Source organism: Heterobasidion irregulare (assembly GCF_000320585.1).
Source record: "Heterobasidion irregulare TC 32-1 unplaced genomic scaffold scaffold_08, whole genome shotgun sequence".
Classification (NCBI taxonomy): domain Eukaryota; kingdom Fungi; phylum Basidiomycota; class Agaricomycetes; order Russulales; family Bondarzewiaceae; genus Heterobasidion; species Heterobasidion irregulare.
This window is the reverse complement of record NW_009258204.1, coordinates 112,047-129,293: the sequence shown is the minus strand read 5'-3', so window position 1 is coordinate 129,293 and position 17,247 is coordinate 112,047. Positions and strand designations below refer to the sequence as shown.

The window sequence follows — 17,247 nt, the reverse complement described above, 5'->3', positions numbered from 1 at the left end:
GTCCACATTCATAAAAGAATACGTAACGGGATGCACAACATGCCAGAATACCAAAAATATTACACACCCCACATGTACTCTGCTGATTCCAAATGAAATACCAGAAGGACCCTGGCAAACAGTCACAATGGACTTCATTACAGATCTTCCCCAATTTGGATCATATAATGCCATCCATGTAACAGTAGACAGAAATACCAAAGGCATCGTCTACACCCCATGCGACAAGACCATAGACACCGAAGGAACCACCGACCTCTACATAAAAAACATCTGGAAGCGATACAGACTTCCAAGGAAAATCGTCTCTGACAAAGGTCCACAATTTGCCGCTAGGTTCACAAAGGAATTATAGAGAAAACTGGGAGTAACAACAGCTCTGTCAACCACATATCACCCAGAAACAGACGGAGAAACAGAGAGAGTAAACCAAGAATTAGAACAATACTTGTGAGCATTCTGCAATTATGAACAAACAAATTGGCCTGAGCTACTGCTGTATGCAGAATTCACATACAACGTTAGGGAACACTCAGCCACACTCCAGTTGCCGTTCAAACTCATGTATGGCTACAATCCGACCTTTGTACCCCAGATCACACCAAGATCCAACATCCCCGGCGTGGAACGAAGGCTGGAAAGGTTAGAGCAATTACAAAAAAAGCGAAGGCCAGCCTAGGGGTTGCGGCAGAATCAATGAAGAGGAAAATAGCTGAAAATGAAGTCAAACTAGAAGTAGGACAGAAGGTCTGGCTATCGGGAAAAAAATATAAGTACTACTCACCCAAAAGATAAGCTAGCCCCTAAACTACATGGACCATTTGAAATAGAAAACAGACTAGGACCAGTGACGTACAAACTAAAACTTCCGCCAACATGGAAAATACACCCCGTTGATGAGCATGCACCCACGCTAGGGTCTGAGGGAGGTATTCGGGAAGCTTTGGGGAGATACTGAACAGCACTCGACAAGTACCGAAGATGCCGACTTTTACCGAACATGGTCGGTTCTTGCCCGACCAACAACAAGCCACCAAAGGACATTCAGCAGCACTTGGGTCAGTTCGCCCACACTTCATGAGTTCGCCCACACTTCATGTACTTACCATGACTACACAGGAGTGTTACAATAGGTGTTTACGAGATTGGAGCCAGTATTCCGTATTGGCTGATGTCCTCCATGAGTTGGTTGGTCCTTATCACTTATCTTCCCAACTCCCACATGGTCGGTCAAAACGCTGATGAGCATGGGTATGCTCTAGGCACCAATACCCCACTTTTCGCAGCTTTTCAGTATTCTTTGACCGTTCGGCATACTTAGGACCGACCGATCCCGATCCGTTCGGCGATCTCAGCCATTTTTCAGGTGCCGACTTTGCATTTAGACCTCCGCACAGTCGTTCGGAGCTGTTCACAGTCATCCTATCCATCTATCATCACTCTCAGCAGTAGGGGCTCCCCACAGACTGTCGCGGCCGATCGCCGATCGGTTCGGTACACTTCACATGGTCGGCACATTCGGTCGGCTTTGGTGTCCCGAATCGGAGGCGGCCGAACACTTTGTTGACTCAGAACGGATCTGTCTTTCTATCTCTTATCGTCCTTATGCCTTCTGTTGACCTATCCTTTGTTATCTTCAGAGCTCCCAAGTTTCTAAATGGTTTACCCATGTGGCATGTGGTTCTTATCTCCAGGTCCATGTGGACTCACCTTGGCAATCTCTCCACTTATTTAGACTTTAGAGTTATTGCTTCTTATCTTATAGTGTTTGCAACATCACTCCCTTATCTTCTTTACCTTTGATCACTCTTGGCACGCATTTCCGATTGCTCTATGCCTCTGCCGATCTCCTTATCTTGTACCTGTTCGGACTTACTATAAAAGGGCACCTATGGCTTTGCAATACATCAGCTTTGGCTCCCCCCTTGTTCCGATTCCATTTGTGCGCTTGTGTCCATGAGACTTTGAGCCATTGCCTTCCAATCCTTGTTTGCATTTTGCCCTGTTGTTTGTGTTGTTGCGTTCGATCACAGCCCTCCGCCAGAGCCCTCGTCGTCTTGCTCTCTCCCTCTCATCTAGTTTGTCATCCTCTGCCAGGGTCCAGTGTGGCCTTGCACCCATTCCCTTCCCTTTGCATCCCGATCAAATCCCGATCAAACATCGACCGACCGACCGACCGACCTACCGACTGACCGACCGACCGACCGACCTACCGACCGACCGACCTACCGACCGACCGACCAACCTACCGACCGACCGACCGACCTACCGACCGACCGACCGACCGACCGACTTACCGACCTACCGACTTACTGACCTACCGACCGACCTACCGACTGACCGACTGATTGACCGACCTACCGACTGACTGACCGACTGAATACTTCGATTTTGGAGTTGTTTGTTCACTACACTCCGAACACTTTTAGTACGCTCCCTTGTTGGTTGTTGCACAGCTTATAGCTCCTTGCACACTAGAACTAGCTCCTGCCTACCTGCGCTTGTAGGGGTGTTTCTTGGGTGTGTTTCGCACTCAGAGGCATCACTAGTGTATCAACGCAATCTTGCACCATTACTTGGCCACCCTGGTTGTATGATACCTCTTCTTTATTTTTATTGGTTCGCCAATGCCTGTTCCATTGACCTATGCTCGGGCAACAGATCCCGAACGTTCGGGATTCCACCATCGCTGATTAACTTTTACCTTGTCACCTTCAGAACCCATATGGACATCTCACCTACCTTCTTATCTTCTCTGATCGCTAAGGCTTAGCGCTCATTCGACATTTACTCTCATTTTCTTGTTTAATATTTTACTTAGGGGCTCTGTTTATTATAAAAACCCTACATACAACTCTGGAATAAACCAGCTTTCACACCCCATAGTTCAGAGCTCAGTTGCACTCGTCTCAACCATTGAAATTGTCTTCGTCAACTTCCGAAAACTTGTCATCCTCGTCGTTTGGCTTCATTCACGTTTGTACTTGTCTCTTTGCTCATACCCCTGTCCTCCCTCATATATTGTCAGAGTCCCGTGTGGCTCTTGAAGCACGTAGTTGTCAGTCGCGACACTACCTTCTTGTTACTGACCGCATCGCCGACACGACCAACCAAATATTCAGTTGGTGTTTGGCGCAGTCCCGAAACCATTCAGGCGCTATAATCTCACACTCCCCGATTGCTTCTCAGTATGCCTTTAATTTCTAAAGTCATCACTTACAATTCCTTGTGTATCAGATACTAGCTCCAGCACCCCTGCATTAGAGGTTGTTTTAGTGTTGTGCTCGGCACTTAGAGCTACTTCTAGCATATCACCGTGTTCCATGCCTCATTAATTACACCTTATCAAGAAATGGCTTCCCACGGTCCCAACTTCGCACAACCACCGCCTAACCTAATAGAAGGACAGGAAGAGTACGAAGTTGAGGAGATTCTTGACAAAAGGAAACGAGGATGTGGATACCAGTACCTAATATGCTGGAAAGGGTACCCGGACTCCACAAACAAATGGATCATGAGGGCAAACCTAGGGAATGCCAAAGAACTTTTGGAAGCGTATGACAGATGACACCACGACTTGCCACTATGAGCAGCCCTCACAAACACTGAACAAATAAAACCCAAGGTGCATAAAAGCTCAAACTCAATGCTCGTTATCCTACCATCACTTCAATCATTCTTCCCATTTTACAACAAACTCCCCCTCAAGAAACATGTCCTCCAACGAATCCCTCTACCTCTCTTCTGAAAACACACTCGTCGATCGATCTACGCAGGATTCCCCTTCCTCTGAGTCATCTCTCACCACTGTGGAAGCATACATATGGTCAAGATTTAGCATCAACCGACCCATGATGAGTATGAGAGAGCTAGCAGACAAGCAGGAAGAGATCGCTAAAAGGTATCAAGCCTGAGTCGACGCCAATGCGGTAGAAGAAGCGGCTGCTACACTCTTAACCCCCTCCTTCTCCAAGAAATAGACACAACAACCCTTCTTTCTTGCCCACCATCTCCCCCTTTGATCTCCGAGTCATCTGTAATGGAAGAACGATCCATACCATGGGATTCTGACGAAGAGCAGGCAGCACGAGAAGCAGACGAAGGATTCGACGCGTACCTCGAAAGGCTGGATGAGAGTGACCAGAGAAGAGAAGAAATGATTAGACGACTTACAGAGGACTTTGACAGAACATCACCCATACCCTCACCTTCTCACTCCCCTTCCCCACTGTCTCTGATTTGAGAAGAGAACAATGGGATCATCTTTCCCAACAGAGAGTCATACCTGACCGCCCCCATTGCATATCTCATAGGGCTCATTGAGGGTTCGCCAAGCATGGAGTTTGTATCAGCGTCTATGCGACCGGACATACAAAGAGGACTAGAAATCTTATAGGAAGAAAGGGCTTTCATACAGCGTGCACAAAGGGCTTTACAGATACAAGAAGGGACTCTCATCGCCCGCATCAATGCAGGTGAGAGATGACTTATCAGACTTGACCACGCCAGGCCTCTTCATGACACGTTTCACCCCGCCAATGACCCCACTCCTGCTAATGAGTACTACATGCCATCTATGGCTGTGGTATCTTGTGCCTCGTCTTTGGCTTCAAATGGAGGTCTGTTTCGCCTGATGCCAGGGACTTATCCCACAGGCCCCAATTGAGGAGTCTATAGATTCACACGTCCTTCTCCTTGTTTTCAGGCCATGCCCCTAACTTTCGGACTTCACCACCCGACCTCTCGCACCCAACCTCCTCTCATTGAATACAACTCTAGCGACTCCAATGATACGCTAGTAATGCCTCTGAGTGCGAAACACACCCAAGAAACACCCCTACAAGCGCAGGTAGGCAGGAGCTGGTTCTAGTGTGCAAGGAACTATAAGCTGTGCAACAACCAACAAGGGAGCGTACTAAAAGTGTTCGGAGTGTAGTAAACAAACAACTCCAAAATCAAAATATTCAGTCGGTCAGTCGGTCGGTCGGTAGGTCGGTCGGTTGGTAAGTTGGTAGGTCGGTTGGTTGGTTGGTTGGTTGGTTGGTTGGTCGGTAAGTTGGTAGGTTGGTCGGTTGGTCGGTTGGTCGGTCAGTCGGTCGGTAAGTTGGTAGGTCGGTTGGTCGGTTGGTCGGTTGGCCGGTTGGTCGGTCAGTTGGTCGGTCGATGTTTGATCGGGATTTGATCGGGACGCAAAGGGAAGGGAATGGGTGCAAGGCCACACTGGACACTGGCAGAGGATGACAAACTAGATGAGAGGGAGAGAGCAAGACGACGAGGGCTCTGACGGAGGGCTGTAATCAAACGCAACAACACAAACAAAAGGGCAAAATGCTAACAAGGATCGGAAGGCAATGGCTCAAAGTCTCATAGACACAAGCACACAAATGGAATCGGAACAAAGGGGGAGCCAAAGCTGATGTATTGCAAGGCCATAGGTGCCCTTTTATAGTAAGTCCGAACAGGTACAAGATAAGGAGATTGGCAGAGGCATAGAGCAATCGGAAATGCATGCCAAGAGTAATTAAAGGTAAAGAAGATAAGGGAGTGATGTTGCGAACACTATAAGATAAGAAGCAATAACTCTAAAGTCTAAATAAGCGAAGAGATTGCCAAGGTGAGTCCACATGGACCTGGAGATAAGAACCACATGCCACATGGGTAAACCATTTAGAAACTTGGGAGCTCTGAAGATAACAAAGGATAGGTCAACAGAAGGCATAAGGACGATAAGAAATAGAAAGACAGATCCGTTCTGAGTCAACAAAGTGTTTGGCCGCCTCCGATTCGGGACACCAAAGCCGACCAAATGTGCCGACTATGTGAAGTGTACCGAACCGATCTGCGATCAGCCACGACAGTCTGTGGAGAGCCCCTACTGCTGAGAGTGATGATAGATGGATAGGCTGACTGTGAACAGCTCCGAACGACTGTGCGGAGGTCTAAATGGAAAGTCGGCACCTGACAAATGGCTGAGATCGCCGAACGGATTGGGATCGGTCGGTCCTAAGTGTGCCAAACGGTCAAAGAATACTGAAAAGCTGCGAAAAGTGGGGTATTGGTGCCTAGAGCATACCCATGCTCATCACCAACACACTCCCTCTTGTCAACCACCGTCACACTCTCTGAAATTGTGCAGAAACATTGTCCAGTATGACATAAAACTGCCGGGGCAAACGACAGTTTAACTCTGTTGGGCCAGCAACCACTGCCACAATGAGACAAGGGACTCGGCTCTAGAACGTAGTCCCCACATGGTTTTAGAAAGGTGGTGTATCATGATGTCCTGTTAAGCCGGCTAGGCTTAGTTGCGTGCACGTGATGCACTGAGAGGGGTTCCCTGGGCTGAAGCTTATCAGTTCCACAGTCGACTCAAGACTTACTGAGTCCTTGACGGGTTAGAGGCAGTAGAGGGTGACGAGAGCAACGAGACGAATCTCTTGCTTCGTCAGACTTCGTATGGTTCTTTAGATCTGACAGAGATCGCGAAGCGTGAGCTGGGAAGGCAGCCAGACGCCAGGCGCAGTGCTGAGATCAAGATGTATACAAAGTGAACGAGCTGAGGCTTCTGAGAAGCTCAGCTCCCCTATATATAGTACAGGACTATTTAGGGCGGGACGGACATATGGTCCGTGCTTCGAAACACTAAGTACTATCAACGATCGACATCAGTAAGCCGCAGTCATCGTTCGTACTCCGCGGCTCGCGAATGTAGCCATGTATAGTAAGTAAATCAAATGTCTGTCCGCATCAATCAGAAGTAAGGAACCGATCGTGATCTAATCAGTAAGCACAATAGAAGCGAAGCCGATCACGATCGACATCAGAAGGGGAATCATAGTATCGTAAGCGTTCATGCGTTAGCATGTGAATGATGATCAATCCGGAACCGAGACGAAAGCGTTCATGCGTAAGCATGTTAATGATAAACAGTCTGAGTCCGAGTCGAAAGCGTTCAAGCCGAAGCTTGTGAATGAGTCAAGAAGAGATGCCAATGAATCACGTGCTGAGCACGTGTTAGGACGCGGTCCTAACACTACCCCCCTTTTTACACAAGTCTTCGGCGTTTGGAGTGTGCACCGACTACTGGCGGCGGTTCGCGCGGGTGGTCGACGTCGTAAGTGGGGATGGAGCGAACAGGGTATCCGGTCCACATGGACGTGGTGATCATGTGTTCCAAAGCCTGTTTATGATAGCCGTACTCCTCAGCCACTTTGTCCATTTGCAGACGAAGTCGATTGGTGGCTCCGCGATGTGCGTCGTAATCGCGCAGAAATTGACGCGCGGTGACGTCCGTCCGCATCCGAATCCGTGTGATTGGGCAGGCTGCGAGGAAGTGTCCCTGACGTCCGCATTCCCAACAATAACGTTCTTCTGGCGCCGTAGGTGATCCAAGAGGCGAGGGGGTGAAAGCGGGAGTTGCAGGCCCGACACTTGCCGATGCACGAGCTCCCTCGTACCAATCTTCCGATGCGACTGGAACCGTCCCAGGTTGAGAGGAGGACGTGTCGACAGGTTCAGCAGGGGCGAGACCTTCTCCGACAAGGGTCGTGGATGAGGATGCATCAAGGGGTGCTGCGGGCGGCGTCGGAAGTGGTCGACGAGCCTCGCGATTCCGGATGAGTCGGTCGGAGTCGTGAGGGGGGCTCGCCGGGAGCATGGGATCGTCTTCTTCCAGATTCGTACCGACCGTGGTTCTTTCGGCCGATATCGCGTGTCGAAAGGAGATCGGGCGGTCCAGCTGCAGGCCATGAGGGGGTGATGATGCATGGAGAATACTCGTCGTCAACGGCGACTCTTGAATTTTGGGAAGAGAGAGGATGAGGGGTGTGACAGGAGAGTGGGTCGCATTTCCTGAAGGTCCCGGCGTGTTTGACTTGCAGAGAAGCTCCTCGGGTCAGGGTAAGTGACTCCCATCCTCGACCGTAACGTCTGACCTTGCCATGTACCAGGGTCTTTCGTTGTCCGCCGGGTTAGACCCTTCGGACCAGTACGCGGCGACGTGTTGTTCCCCTCGACTATTGATGGGGAATAGTCGTTCTGGCAACGTTCCTCTCGGCATGTATTCTTCGATGACCAGCCGTTCTCTTCCCAATCCCGTAATGCGGAACCAACGTATGGTGTTCCGTCGGTAGGGAATTCGTGCCAGAGTGTCGAGCCATTCGGCGGGGGAATGTCGGAGTAGGAGGTTCATTGCAAGGGAGGTGTATCCAGTGGGGCGGTAGCTGATCATGTCACTGCGAAGGGCTGGGAGGTTAAAAAGTCCTTTGTTCCGGTAGCTGGTGAGGGTGAGATTCGAGAGAAGAGTCATCTGATGTCGGCTCAGTGGTCCCTGGTGCACCTGATACGCTCGCGTCATCACAATCTGCTGCAAATAGAAGAAGAAGTTTGCAGGATCGTCCAACCCAGATTGGTCCAGCATGATCGGAGCTTCGTCGTCAGTGAAAGTGATGTGATAGAGTGCACCGACGAGATTAGGGTTCAAGTAGTGAGTCAAGTCATAGATGGGGGAAGGGTAGACGGAGATGATGACGCGAGGAGTGGTGTTGAACTGAGCAAATATTTGCCCAGCGTTAGGCATGTGGGGATCCTCGAGACGACTAGGAAGTTTGGCGACGCCGACTTCGAAGTGTGGGTCGTCTACGTTGATGCCGTCGATGTGATTGACGGAGGCGAGTGAGTCGTCAGAGTTATCGGAGTCGTCGGAGACGGCTGAGACAGGACGTAGCAGGAAAGGGGGTGACTGGGAGTGTGAACGATCGCGGGGGTAGGTTGCGTGACGAAAGTCCGCCATGATGTAGCGGGGAGATTCGAGGAAGTGGAACTTGCGGATGGTCAAGGACATGTAGCTGGGGGATGGTTTTTTGTCGATGATGATCTCGCTTTTATACGAGATCACTGGCGATGAGACAAGAGCCCTGGCAGATGGCTCCAACGAGAAAAGCAGCGAGAGAGATAGCGAGAAAAGTGGCGGTCGCGACGGCGGTGTAAACGGCGACTTCTGCTAGAGTGGGGTTCAAGGGGTTCATAGTCGTTTACCTGTCCAGGCTAAACCACGACTCGTCTGCTTTTGTAGTTCTTGGTAGGCTCGTACTCGCCAATTAGGGCTGTCCGATCGTTTGTGCTGTGTTCTTGATCGAGACGAGTCTAATCTGGGCTTCTGTGATCGTGTTTCTTGATCGTCGATCTTCGATTCCGTCCTTCTTGATTTCGGAAGTGCTGATGGCTTCTTGAACTGCGCCATCCGTGCTTCGAGTAGTTTCTTGATCTGGGGAACCGTTGCTCCGGTAGCTAGAAGCTTCTTCCAGATGGGATTTTTTCGGAGTTCTTCTTTGAGCTTGGCATCCTTCTTGTCGTTTTCTGCCGCTATCTCCAGAATTCCCACTGTCTTGAACTTTGCCGAATAGAGCGTCTCCGGGATTGGGAGGCCTTGGACTCTCCTCCTATTGCGGGCATCGATTACGTCCTTTAGCTGGGCGGTTGCGTTTTCTTTGAGCTTGGCTAGAGTGGTTCCCTTGTCGAGGTATGTTTGTCCGATACGTCGACCTTCGAGTTTGTACTCGTCGTCCTTGAACTGTCGATTTAGCGCTCGTGCTTCTTGCTGGAATTGTCGGATGCTGTATCCTTCTTCCAGAAATCTTCTCCCTGATGAAGAGTTTAATAATCCTATCGTGATTCGAGCTTCTTCTTTTTGGTCTTCTCGATCTTGTAGAATTTGGCGCACGTCCTTTCCTGTGGCGAGCAGCCTCCTTCCGTCAGGACTTTTCTCGAGTTGTTTCCTGACCTGATCTTCCTCGGCTTCTCGATTGTCTTCCAGGTCGGCCGTCAATACTCGGATCGATGCTTCCCTTCCTTTGGGCGCGGAAGGGTGTCGTTTGTAGAACTCCGCGACGGCTTCCTTGGCATTGGTGACGTTATCCGCTGATTCCCAAGAGTTATCCGATTCCGGATAGCCCTTCCATTTGATCAGGTACTGGAGGGTCTTCCATCTTCCGAAGCGTCGAGCTCCGACGACCTTCTCGACTTCGAATTCTTCTTGCCCCGCTATTAGGTCTGGTGCCGGTTTGGGGTAGTTGGGTCCATATGTCGTGTTCTCCTTGTAGGGCGTAAGTCGACTAGCATGGAAGACGTCGTGAATGCGCTGCCAGCTGTTCGGCAGCTTCAGCTTGAAATTGACTGTGCCGATGGTGTTGATAATCTCGAAAGGCCCAAATCGTTTGGGTCTTAGTTTCTCCGATGGGTGGTCTGTGTGGATGTTCTTCCCATCTAACCATACTTGGTCTCCTTTCTTGAAAGGCGGTAACTCCGTTCCAAAACGGTCGTGCTGTATCCTCATGGCTTCGGCTGCAATTTCGAGGCTGGCTTGTGCTTCCTTCCTAACACGTTGCAGAGCTTCGAGTCGCGCGTCGGCGGTGGGGACATTCGCGTTTCCTATAATCGCCGGATACGCCCTTGGTTGGTATCCGTGTAGAAGTTCGAATGGTGACTTCTTCGTGGCTGAGTGCTGGTGTACGTTGTGGGCGTATTCCGCGTAGGGAATGAGGTCGGCCCAGTCGTCCTGTGACGAGTTGCAAAATGCCCTAAGATATTGCTCCAGTTCTTGGTTCATCCTTTCCGTGGCGCCATCAGTTTGTGGGTGATATGCTGTGCTGAGCGCCGATTTAATCCCTAGTTCCTTGAGTAGTGCTTGTGCCACTTTCGATGCGAATTGTGTTCCTCTATCCGATATGATCTTGTCGGGTAGTCCGTATCTTCTCCACGTGTGCTCCAATAATAGTTGGGCCGTCCCGTCTGAGTCGATGTTCTTTAGACATGGTGTGATGACGGCCGTCTTCGTGAATCTGTCTGTTACCACATGAAGTGAGTCGAATCCGTTTGACTGGGGAAGGTCCGTGATGAAATCCATGGTGATCGTTCCAAACGGTCGGTCTGGAATCTCCGTTGGCTGAAGAGGAACCATCGTCGGATGCGTGTCGTTCTTGGTAGATTGGCAGGTTGCACATCCTTCCACGTATTGGTGGATCGTGTTCGATATTCCGGGCCAGGTGAATTCTTGCCCTACTGCTGCTAGTGTTCCTCTTTGTCCTGGGTGTCCTGTGGCTAGATTATCGTGGTTCAACTTGATGATGTCTCTGCGTAGTTGTTCGTCCTGAGGAATGTAGATTTTTCCTCTGTGTAGGACGAGTCCGTCTTCTTCGTTCCATTCCTGTAGGCCTTTCTTCATGCTTCTTGGGCCTAGCTCCTGGATCTTGGCTAAGGTTTCGAGTAGCCACTTGTCCTTCTGGTTTGCTGCTATGATTCGATTCTTGAGGTCTTCGTCAATGATTGTGACGCCTCCTTGTCCTGTGGCTCTGATGTGCCATATCTTGTGGGGGTCCAGTCCGTCCTCTGTGGTGATTGCGTTGACGTCTGCGAAAGGTCTTCGGCTCTTTTCCGGTGTTTGATCGAAAAGCTTGGGTTCCAAGAGCGTTTCGCCTGAATTGTCAAATTCCACCCCCTCTTTATGGTCTGGACGCCGTGACAGACCGTCGGATTTATTGGTCGTCCCCGCCTTGTGCGTTAACTTGTAATCGAAACGCGAGAGGAATAGTGACCATCGTGCTTGCCGACGGTTCAACTTTTGACTTGATCGGAACCATTCGAGGTTCTTGTGGTCCGTCCAGACGTCTACCGGGGTCTCGGCGCCCTCCAAGTAATGTCGCCAAGCTTCGAAAGCTCGAACGACCGCTAGCAACTCTTTGTTGTAGATCGGATAGTTGCGTTCGGTGGGTGAGAGCGACTTGGAAATGTATGCGCACGGGTGCCATTTCCCATCTGGGGCGACTTGGGATAACACTGCTCCGGTAGCGAAATCGGATGCATCGCATTCGATGCGGAAGGGGTTCCTGGTTTCCGGCATGACGAGTACTGGAGACGAGATGAATATCTTCTTGAGTGCTTGGAATGCCTCCTCGCATGCTGTTGTCCAGTCCCAACTGCGCTCCTTCTGTGTCAACTCGAATAGCGGCCTAGCTATTTTTGAGTAATCCTTGATGAATCTGCGATAGAAGTTGCAGAATCCCAAAAACGATTGGACCTCCTTGACTTTGGTCGGTGTGGGCCAGTCCATGATACCGGCCACCTTGATTGGGTCCATTTCCAGATGTCCATGAGAGATGACGTACCCGAGATAGTCAATTTTCGTTTTGTGAAAATGACATTTCGAGGGTTGCAGGTACAAGTTGTTATCCTGCAATATCTGTAAAACCTGTTTCATCGTCTTGATGTGTTCATCCATAGTCTTTGAGAACACCAAGATGTCGTCCATGTAGATGGCCACTCGTCCTGCATAGATGAGGTCCTTGAAAAGCGAGTTCATCATAGTTTGGAACGTCGCCGGCGAGTTGGTGAGGCCAAAGTACATGACCAGAGGTTCGTACATTCCTAGATTCGTTACGAACGCTGCCTTGTGGACATCCTTTTCGTCGATGAGGATGTTGTTGTACCCGGTGTCGATGTCCACCAGCGAGAAGTACTCCGCCTCCGTTAAGAGGTCCAATAACTCTTGAATGATCGGGAGAGGGTACTTGTTCTTGATCGTTATTTCGTTAAGCTTCCGGTAGTCCATTACCGGCCGTAGCTTTCCATTTTTCTTCTTGATAAAGAAGAACGGTGATGCCATGTGCGACTTGGATTCCCTGATGAATCCCTTCTTGAGACTTTCGTCGATGAATTTCTTGAGTTCCTCTTGCTCCATGGGACTGAGGCTGTAAAGTTTCGGCCTGAGCGAGTGTTCCATGTCGTCCTTGAGTTCGATCTTGTGGTCCCATGGTCGTTTGGGAGGTAGTTTCCCAGGTTTTCGGCCTTCGAAAACCTTCCTATAACTCCAGTATACTTTGGGTACGATTTCCTCGAAGGATAATTCGGGTTTTCCTTTCGAGGCCTCTTCTGCCAATTTCTGTGAATTGGTGTGCTTCGTTTGCTTGCCTATCGCTGCCTTGGCAGGCTCCGCCTTGCGTGCCGGTGTATTGGCGACGGAGGTTTCCACGCGATGGATGTCGTATCCTTCCTCGCGGTCGTTGTATAACTCCAGGGCTTCTAGTTGCCCTATCTCCAGATACCTGACGAGGTATACTCCATCTTCGTCTAGGTCCGTGGAAGGTAGAGCCGATAGCGGTCCACCACCTTCCTGGGGCTCCTCTTCTGCCCATGTCGGTGCCGTGTAATTTCTGGCTTGGGTCCTGAGCGAGTACTCCCTGTTCGTGCCTTTGGGTTGCGACCCCCGGATTTTAGGCATTATCCGCGGATGTGGTACTGTAGTGTTTCCCACTTTCCGACCTAGCTGTCCTTTTCCTGGCTTCTGCAATGGGATTGAGTAGTCGCGCTCTCGCGGTACTGTCACCATGCGCCGTACTCCTGGTTCTTGACGTCCTGGTTTCCTAAAGGCCCGTTTTGCCTTGACTGGTCCTCCTATGATGTCGCATGTCGGTGGGCACCTGGTGAAGTGTAGTCCATACGCGTGCCAGTCGACCTCTGGGTTGTGTTCCAATAACCAGTCGGTTCCTAGAATGACGTCCTCTTTTCCAATTTCGGCGATGTAGAATTTTGCCGACTCGATGTGCGCTCCTCCTTGTTCACCTAGAACTCGTAGTTTGAGTTCTGCGAACCTCGTGATCGGTCCTCCTTTGAATTCCGTGTTTTGGACCGTATTGACTGGGATGGGATGGGGAGTCCTCTTCGTCCTGATTCCATGCTTTTCCACAAAGTTGGGATGCATGAATATGCCTGTTGCTCCGCTGTCGACTAGAGCCTGTGTAGCAGCCTTTCGATTCTTGCCTATGAGTTCCGTCTCGATCCGAAGTGATGGTGCACCACGAGTTTTCATTTCGGAGAGATATAGTGTGTCTGGATGTCCATGCTCTTGGTCAGCATTGTTACTGGCCAGGGGAGCATACCGATTCCCTGCAAGAATCCTACTCTTCACACCCGCTGCCGGTGGAAGAGACTTTAAAAATCCTTTGATTCGCCGTAAGCGTGTGCTTTGGCGATTTTGTCTGGGTGATGTCCCATCCTTGTGTCGTTGTTTCCTCCTGGTTTGTCTTCTTCCGCTCGATATTCTTCAGGCTCCTTGTCTTCCACTTCCAAGGCCCTCGTAGTGCGGGGCCGTGGGATGAATCTTCCCCGGGAAGGGGGAGGGAATCTTCTTCTGGGTCGGGAGGGGCATTCGCGCGCCATGTGCCCGGTCCTCTTGCAATAGAAGCACTTTCCTTCTCTGTAAAGCCGGTTCCTTTCTTCCGGCGTGAGCTTCTTGAAGCGGATGGCGTCGACCTCCAATTCGGCTGCGTCTACGTCCATAGGGGCGTATTGGGATTCCCTTTCGTGACGTGGGGTCGGGGCGAAGTTCGAATAGTAGTTGGTCGGGGTGAAAACTTGGTACTTCCCCTGCCGAAGGTCTCGTGCTCGCATTTCTTCTATGCGCATTGTCTCGTGTCATTTGGCCTTGGCTACTAGTTCGTCCCATGTCGTCTGTGCTGCTGGGTCTTGATAAATCCCTCGGGCCAACTCCCATTTGAGGCCCCGTAGGAAGTGCGTCTTCTTGGTCTCAAGATCAACTCCTGCTAGTTCGGCGATTTGCTCGAACAATTGGAGGTACGTGTTAAAGGACTCCTTTCCTTGGTTGATCCTAGCCAGCTTGTCTCTGGCATCTGCTGTCTTGTCGAATTCCTCGAAGTCCGTCGAAATCTTTTGACGGACTGAGGTCATGTCGGTAGCGGATTTCCACGTGTAGTGGTTCCAATCGTTGTTTGTGTTCCTGGCCTTGGTGAAGTTCCTCGCCCATATCCCTGCTGATCCTCCTTTCATGTAGGACAAGGCGTACGCGATCTTTGTAAACTCGTCCGGGAAGTCGTGTTTCCTGGCGAGGATCATCAGGTCAATTTCGTGGAGGAACTGCTCCGTTCGTTTTCGGTTTCCATCGAAGGGAGTGGGTTTGGCCATAGCCGGTCCTTTGGACTCAGAATCTCTGGGGTTTGTCGATATTTCGCTGGACGGGGGTTGGGGATCGTTGGGAGGCTCTCCACCTGTTGCTGGTTCTTGGGTATGCTCTTCTTGGATGCTTTCGTCTGGTGAAAGAGTTCGAAAGCTCGTCTGGGGAGAGGTTTCTTGTGTCGGGGATGTAGTGGGCGTGTTTCTTCGAGAGAGTCGACTTCCACTGGCTGTTTCTCTGGGTAGATTGTAAGGGTGGTGTCTCGGTGAAGTACGATGTCGATGTGTCGGTGATTTAGGCTTGATTCTTCTGAGCTCGTCTGCGACGACTGCGAGCTTAGTGGTCTGTAGTTCGGGTGCGGCGTGGATTTCCTTCTCGAAGAAGGGTCTCTTGTAGAATTCTTCTTTTCCAACTCCTGTGTAGAATCCGGTGAGGATTCCTCCGATGTAGAAGTGTCGGTTCTCTTCGTCACAATAGACGGTGTCTGGGTCGACGTCCTCGGGTAGATGGCCGAAGACGTAGATCGGGTTATTGTGGTACGGGGGTGGGTATCCTTTCGGTACGGTTGGATCAATCTTGGATTCGTTGTAGCCGCGATGAGGCTACTCCTGCGTATACTCGTCTGACTGCCGAGTATCTGATGTCGGTGCTGGTTTCTGTTAACCTATACGTTCCTCCGTGGGTGCTTGGTTATTCCTGATGGCTAAGATGTTGTTGCGGTTTCTCCAGGGCAGGGAAGAGAGAGCTCGTTCAAGTGTTAAGCCGGCTAGGCTTAGTTGCGTGCACGTGATGCACTGAGAGGGGTTCCCTGGGCTGAAGCTTATCAGTTCCACAGTCGACTCAAGACTTACTGAGTCCTTGACGGGTTAGAGGCAGTAGAGGGTGACGAGAGCAACGAGACGAATCTCTTGCTTCGTCAGACTTCGTATGGTTCTTTAGATCTGACAGAGATCGCGAAGCGTGAGCTGGGAAGGCAGCCAGACGCCGGGCGCAGTGCTGAGATCAAGATGTATACAAAGTGAACGAGCTGAGGCTTCTGAGAAGCTCAGCTCCCCTATATATAGTACAGGACTATTTAGGGCGGGACGGACATATGGTCCGTGCTTCGAAACACTAAGTACTATCAACGATCGACATCAGTAAGCCGCAGTCATCGTTCGTACTCCGCGGCTCGCGAATGTAGCCATGTATAGTAAGTAAATCAAATGTCTGTCCGCATCAATCAGAAGTAAGGAACCGATCGTGATCTAATCAGTAAGCACAATAGAAGCGAAGCCGATCACGATCGACATCAGAAGGGGAATCATAGTATCGTAAGCGTTCATGCGTTAGCATGTGAATGATGATCAATCCGGAACCGAGACGAAAGCGTTCATGCGTAAGCATGTTAATGATAAACAGTCTGAGTCCGAGTCGAAAGCGTTCAAGCCGAAGCTTGTGAATGAGTCAAGAAGAGATGCCAATGAATCACGTGCTGAGCACGTGTTAGGACGCGGTCCTAACATGTCCATACTCAAGGGCTATCGTGTCATGACTTGACAGTGGGCAGCGAGAATTTGTGCCCTAAAGTATTATTTTCCCATGCGCTCTATGATCCAAACTATACGCATTGCTTATGTTTTTCCTGGACTCTTACTTACCATCTCTGGCACTGATGGCCTAGAGGGGGGGGTAATGTTACGAAATGTCTTGCTTATGCCTACCTACTTTTCCCACCATCTTGATAAGGACACATAGGACCTTTCTCCTGACTCTACCTCGCATTCCTGCTCCACTGATACTTGGTTTGTGCTCTCGCTTGTATATATTTATAGATACTACGGCGCAGTGTGGAAGCCTTAGGCTATCCACTTCTGTCCAATCTAAGGACTGCTGTTCACACAGTCTCCTCTGATTCCAAGGCATTAGTCTGATCAGTCCCTCGATTCCTCCTAAACTCTTTGGTATTGTCTGTGGCCTAGGATCTCCTTGTCTCGAACAGCTGTTTGTGACAGATTCCAAGACACTAGTCTGATCAGTTCTTATCGCCCTCTCAAATCCTCTTGTATTATTTGTGGCTTAGGGTCTCCTTGTCTCGAACAGCCATTTGTGACATACTTCTTTTGTTCTCTGCAGTCTTCCTACTGCAGCCTTTGTCCAGTACTGTTTTCCTACAGTACTCACCACTGCCCCTTGTATCCTCAAATACAAGACATTGCAATACACCTCTAGCTCCTGTGCTACACGTACAGTTGTGACCATCGTTCCACCCTTCCTCTACGAGTGACCTAGGGAAGAACCTCCTA

The 17,247-nt window shown here is 50.2% G+C and overlaps 7 protein-coding genes across 7 annotated transcripts; 2 read left to right on the top strand and 5 right to left on the bottom strand.

Annotated features, from left to right (window-relative positions):
- Positions 1-803: 803 nt before the first annotated feature.
- Positions 804-1,079, bottom strand: HETIRDRAFT_324808 (uncharacterized protein; the record flags this gene model as incomplete). The annotated part of the gene is made up of 1 exon (XM_009550587.1): positions 804-1,079. The coding sequence occupies one exon, from the start codon at positions 1,077-1,079 to the stop codon at positions 804-806; it is 276 nt and encodes a 91-aa protein (XP_009548882.1).
- Positions 1,080-3,114: 2,035 nt separating this feature from the next.
- On the top strand, positions 3,115-3,335 carry HETIRDRAFT_323048 (uncharacterized protein; the record flags this gene model as incomplete). The annotated part of the gene is made up of 2 exons (XM_009550586.1): positions 3,115-3,188; positions 3,245-3,335. Coding segments are annotated over 2 exons (165 nt in total), but the record flags the coding sequence as incomplete, so codon positions are not given.
- A 10-nt stretch (positions 3,336-3,345) lies between these two features.
- Positions 3,346-3,525, bottom strand: HETIRDRAFT_323786 (uncharacterized protein; the record flags this gene model as incomplete). Its single annotated transcript, XM_009550585.1, has 1 exon — positions 3,346-3,525. A coding segment is annotated over one exon (180 nt), but the record flags the coding sequence as incomplete, so codon positions are not given.
- Positions 3,526-3,945: 420 nt separating this feature from the next.
- On the bottom strand, positions 3,946-4,193 carry HETIRDRAFT_172107 (uncharacterized protein; the record flags this gene model as incomplete). Its single annotated transcript, XM_009550584.1, has 2 exons — positions 3,946-4,117; positions 4,174-4,193. 2 exons carry the CDS (start codon positions 4,191-4,193, stop codon positions 3,946-3,948), a joined length of 192 nt encoding a protein of 63 aa, XP_009548879.1.
- Positions 4,194-7,817: 3,624 nt separating this feature from the next.
- HETIRDRAFT_419813 (uncharacterized protein) lies at positions 7,818-8,032 on the top strand (the record flags this gene model as incomplete). The annotated part of the gene is made up of 2 exons (XM_009550583.1): positions 7,818-7,899; positions 7,950-8,032. 2 exons carry the CDS (start codon positions 7,818-7,820, stop codon positions 8,030-8,032), a joined length of 165 nt encoding a protein of 54 aa, XP_009548878.1.
- Positions 8,033-12,266: 4,234 nt separating this feature from the next.
- On the bottom strand, positions 12,267-13,187 carry HETIRDRAFT_419812 (uncharacterized protein; the record flags this gene model as incomplete). The annotated part of the gene is given in 3 exon segments (XM_009550582.1): positions 12,267-12,321; positions 12,438-13,045; positions 13,065-13,187. The coding sequence occupies 3 exon segments, from the start codon at positions 13,185-13,187 to the stop codon at positions 12,267-12,269; spliced, it is 786 nt and encodes a 261-aa protein (XP_009548877.1).
- Positions 13,188-14,466: 1,279 nt separating this feature from the next.
- On the bottom strand, positions 14,467-14,973 carry HETIRDRAFT_50489 (uncharacterized protein; the record flags this gene model as incomplete). The annotated part of the gene is made up of 1 exon (XM_009550489.1): positions 14,467-14,973. One exon carries the CDS (start codon positions 14,971-14,973, stop codon positions 14,467-14,469), a length of 507 nt encoding a protein of 168 aa, XP_009548784.1.
- Positions 14,974-17,247: the final 2,274 nt, after the last annotated feature.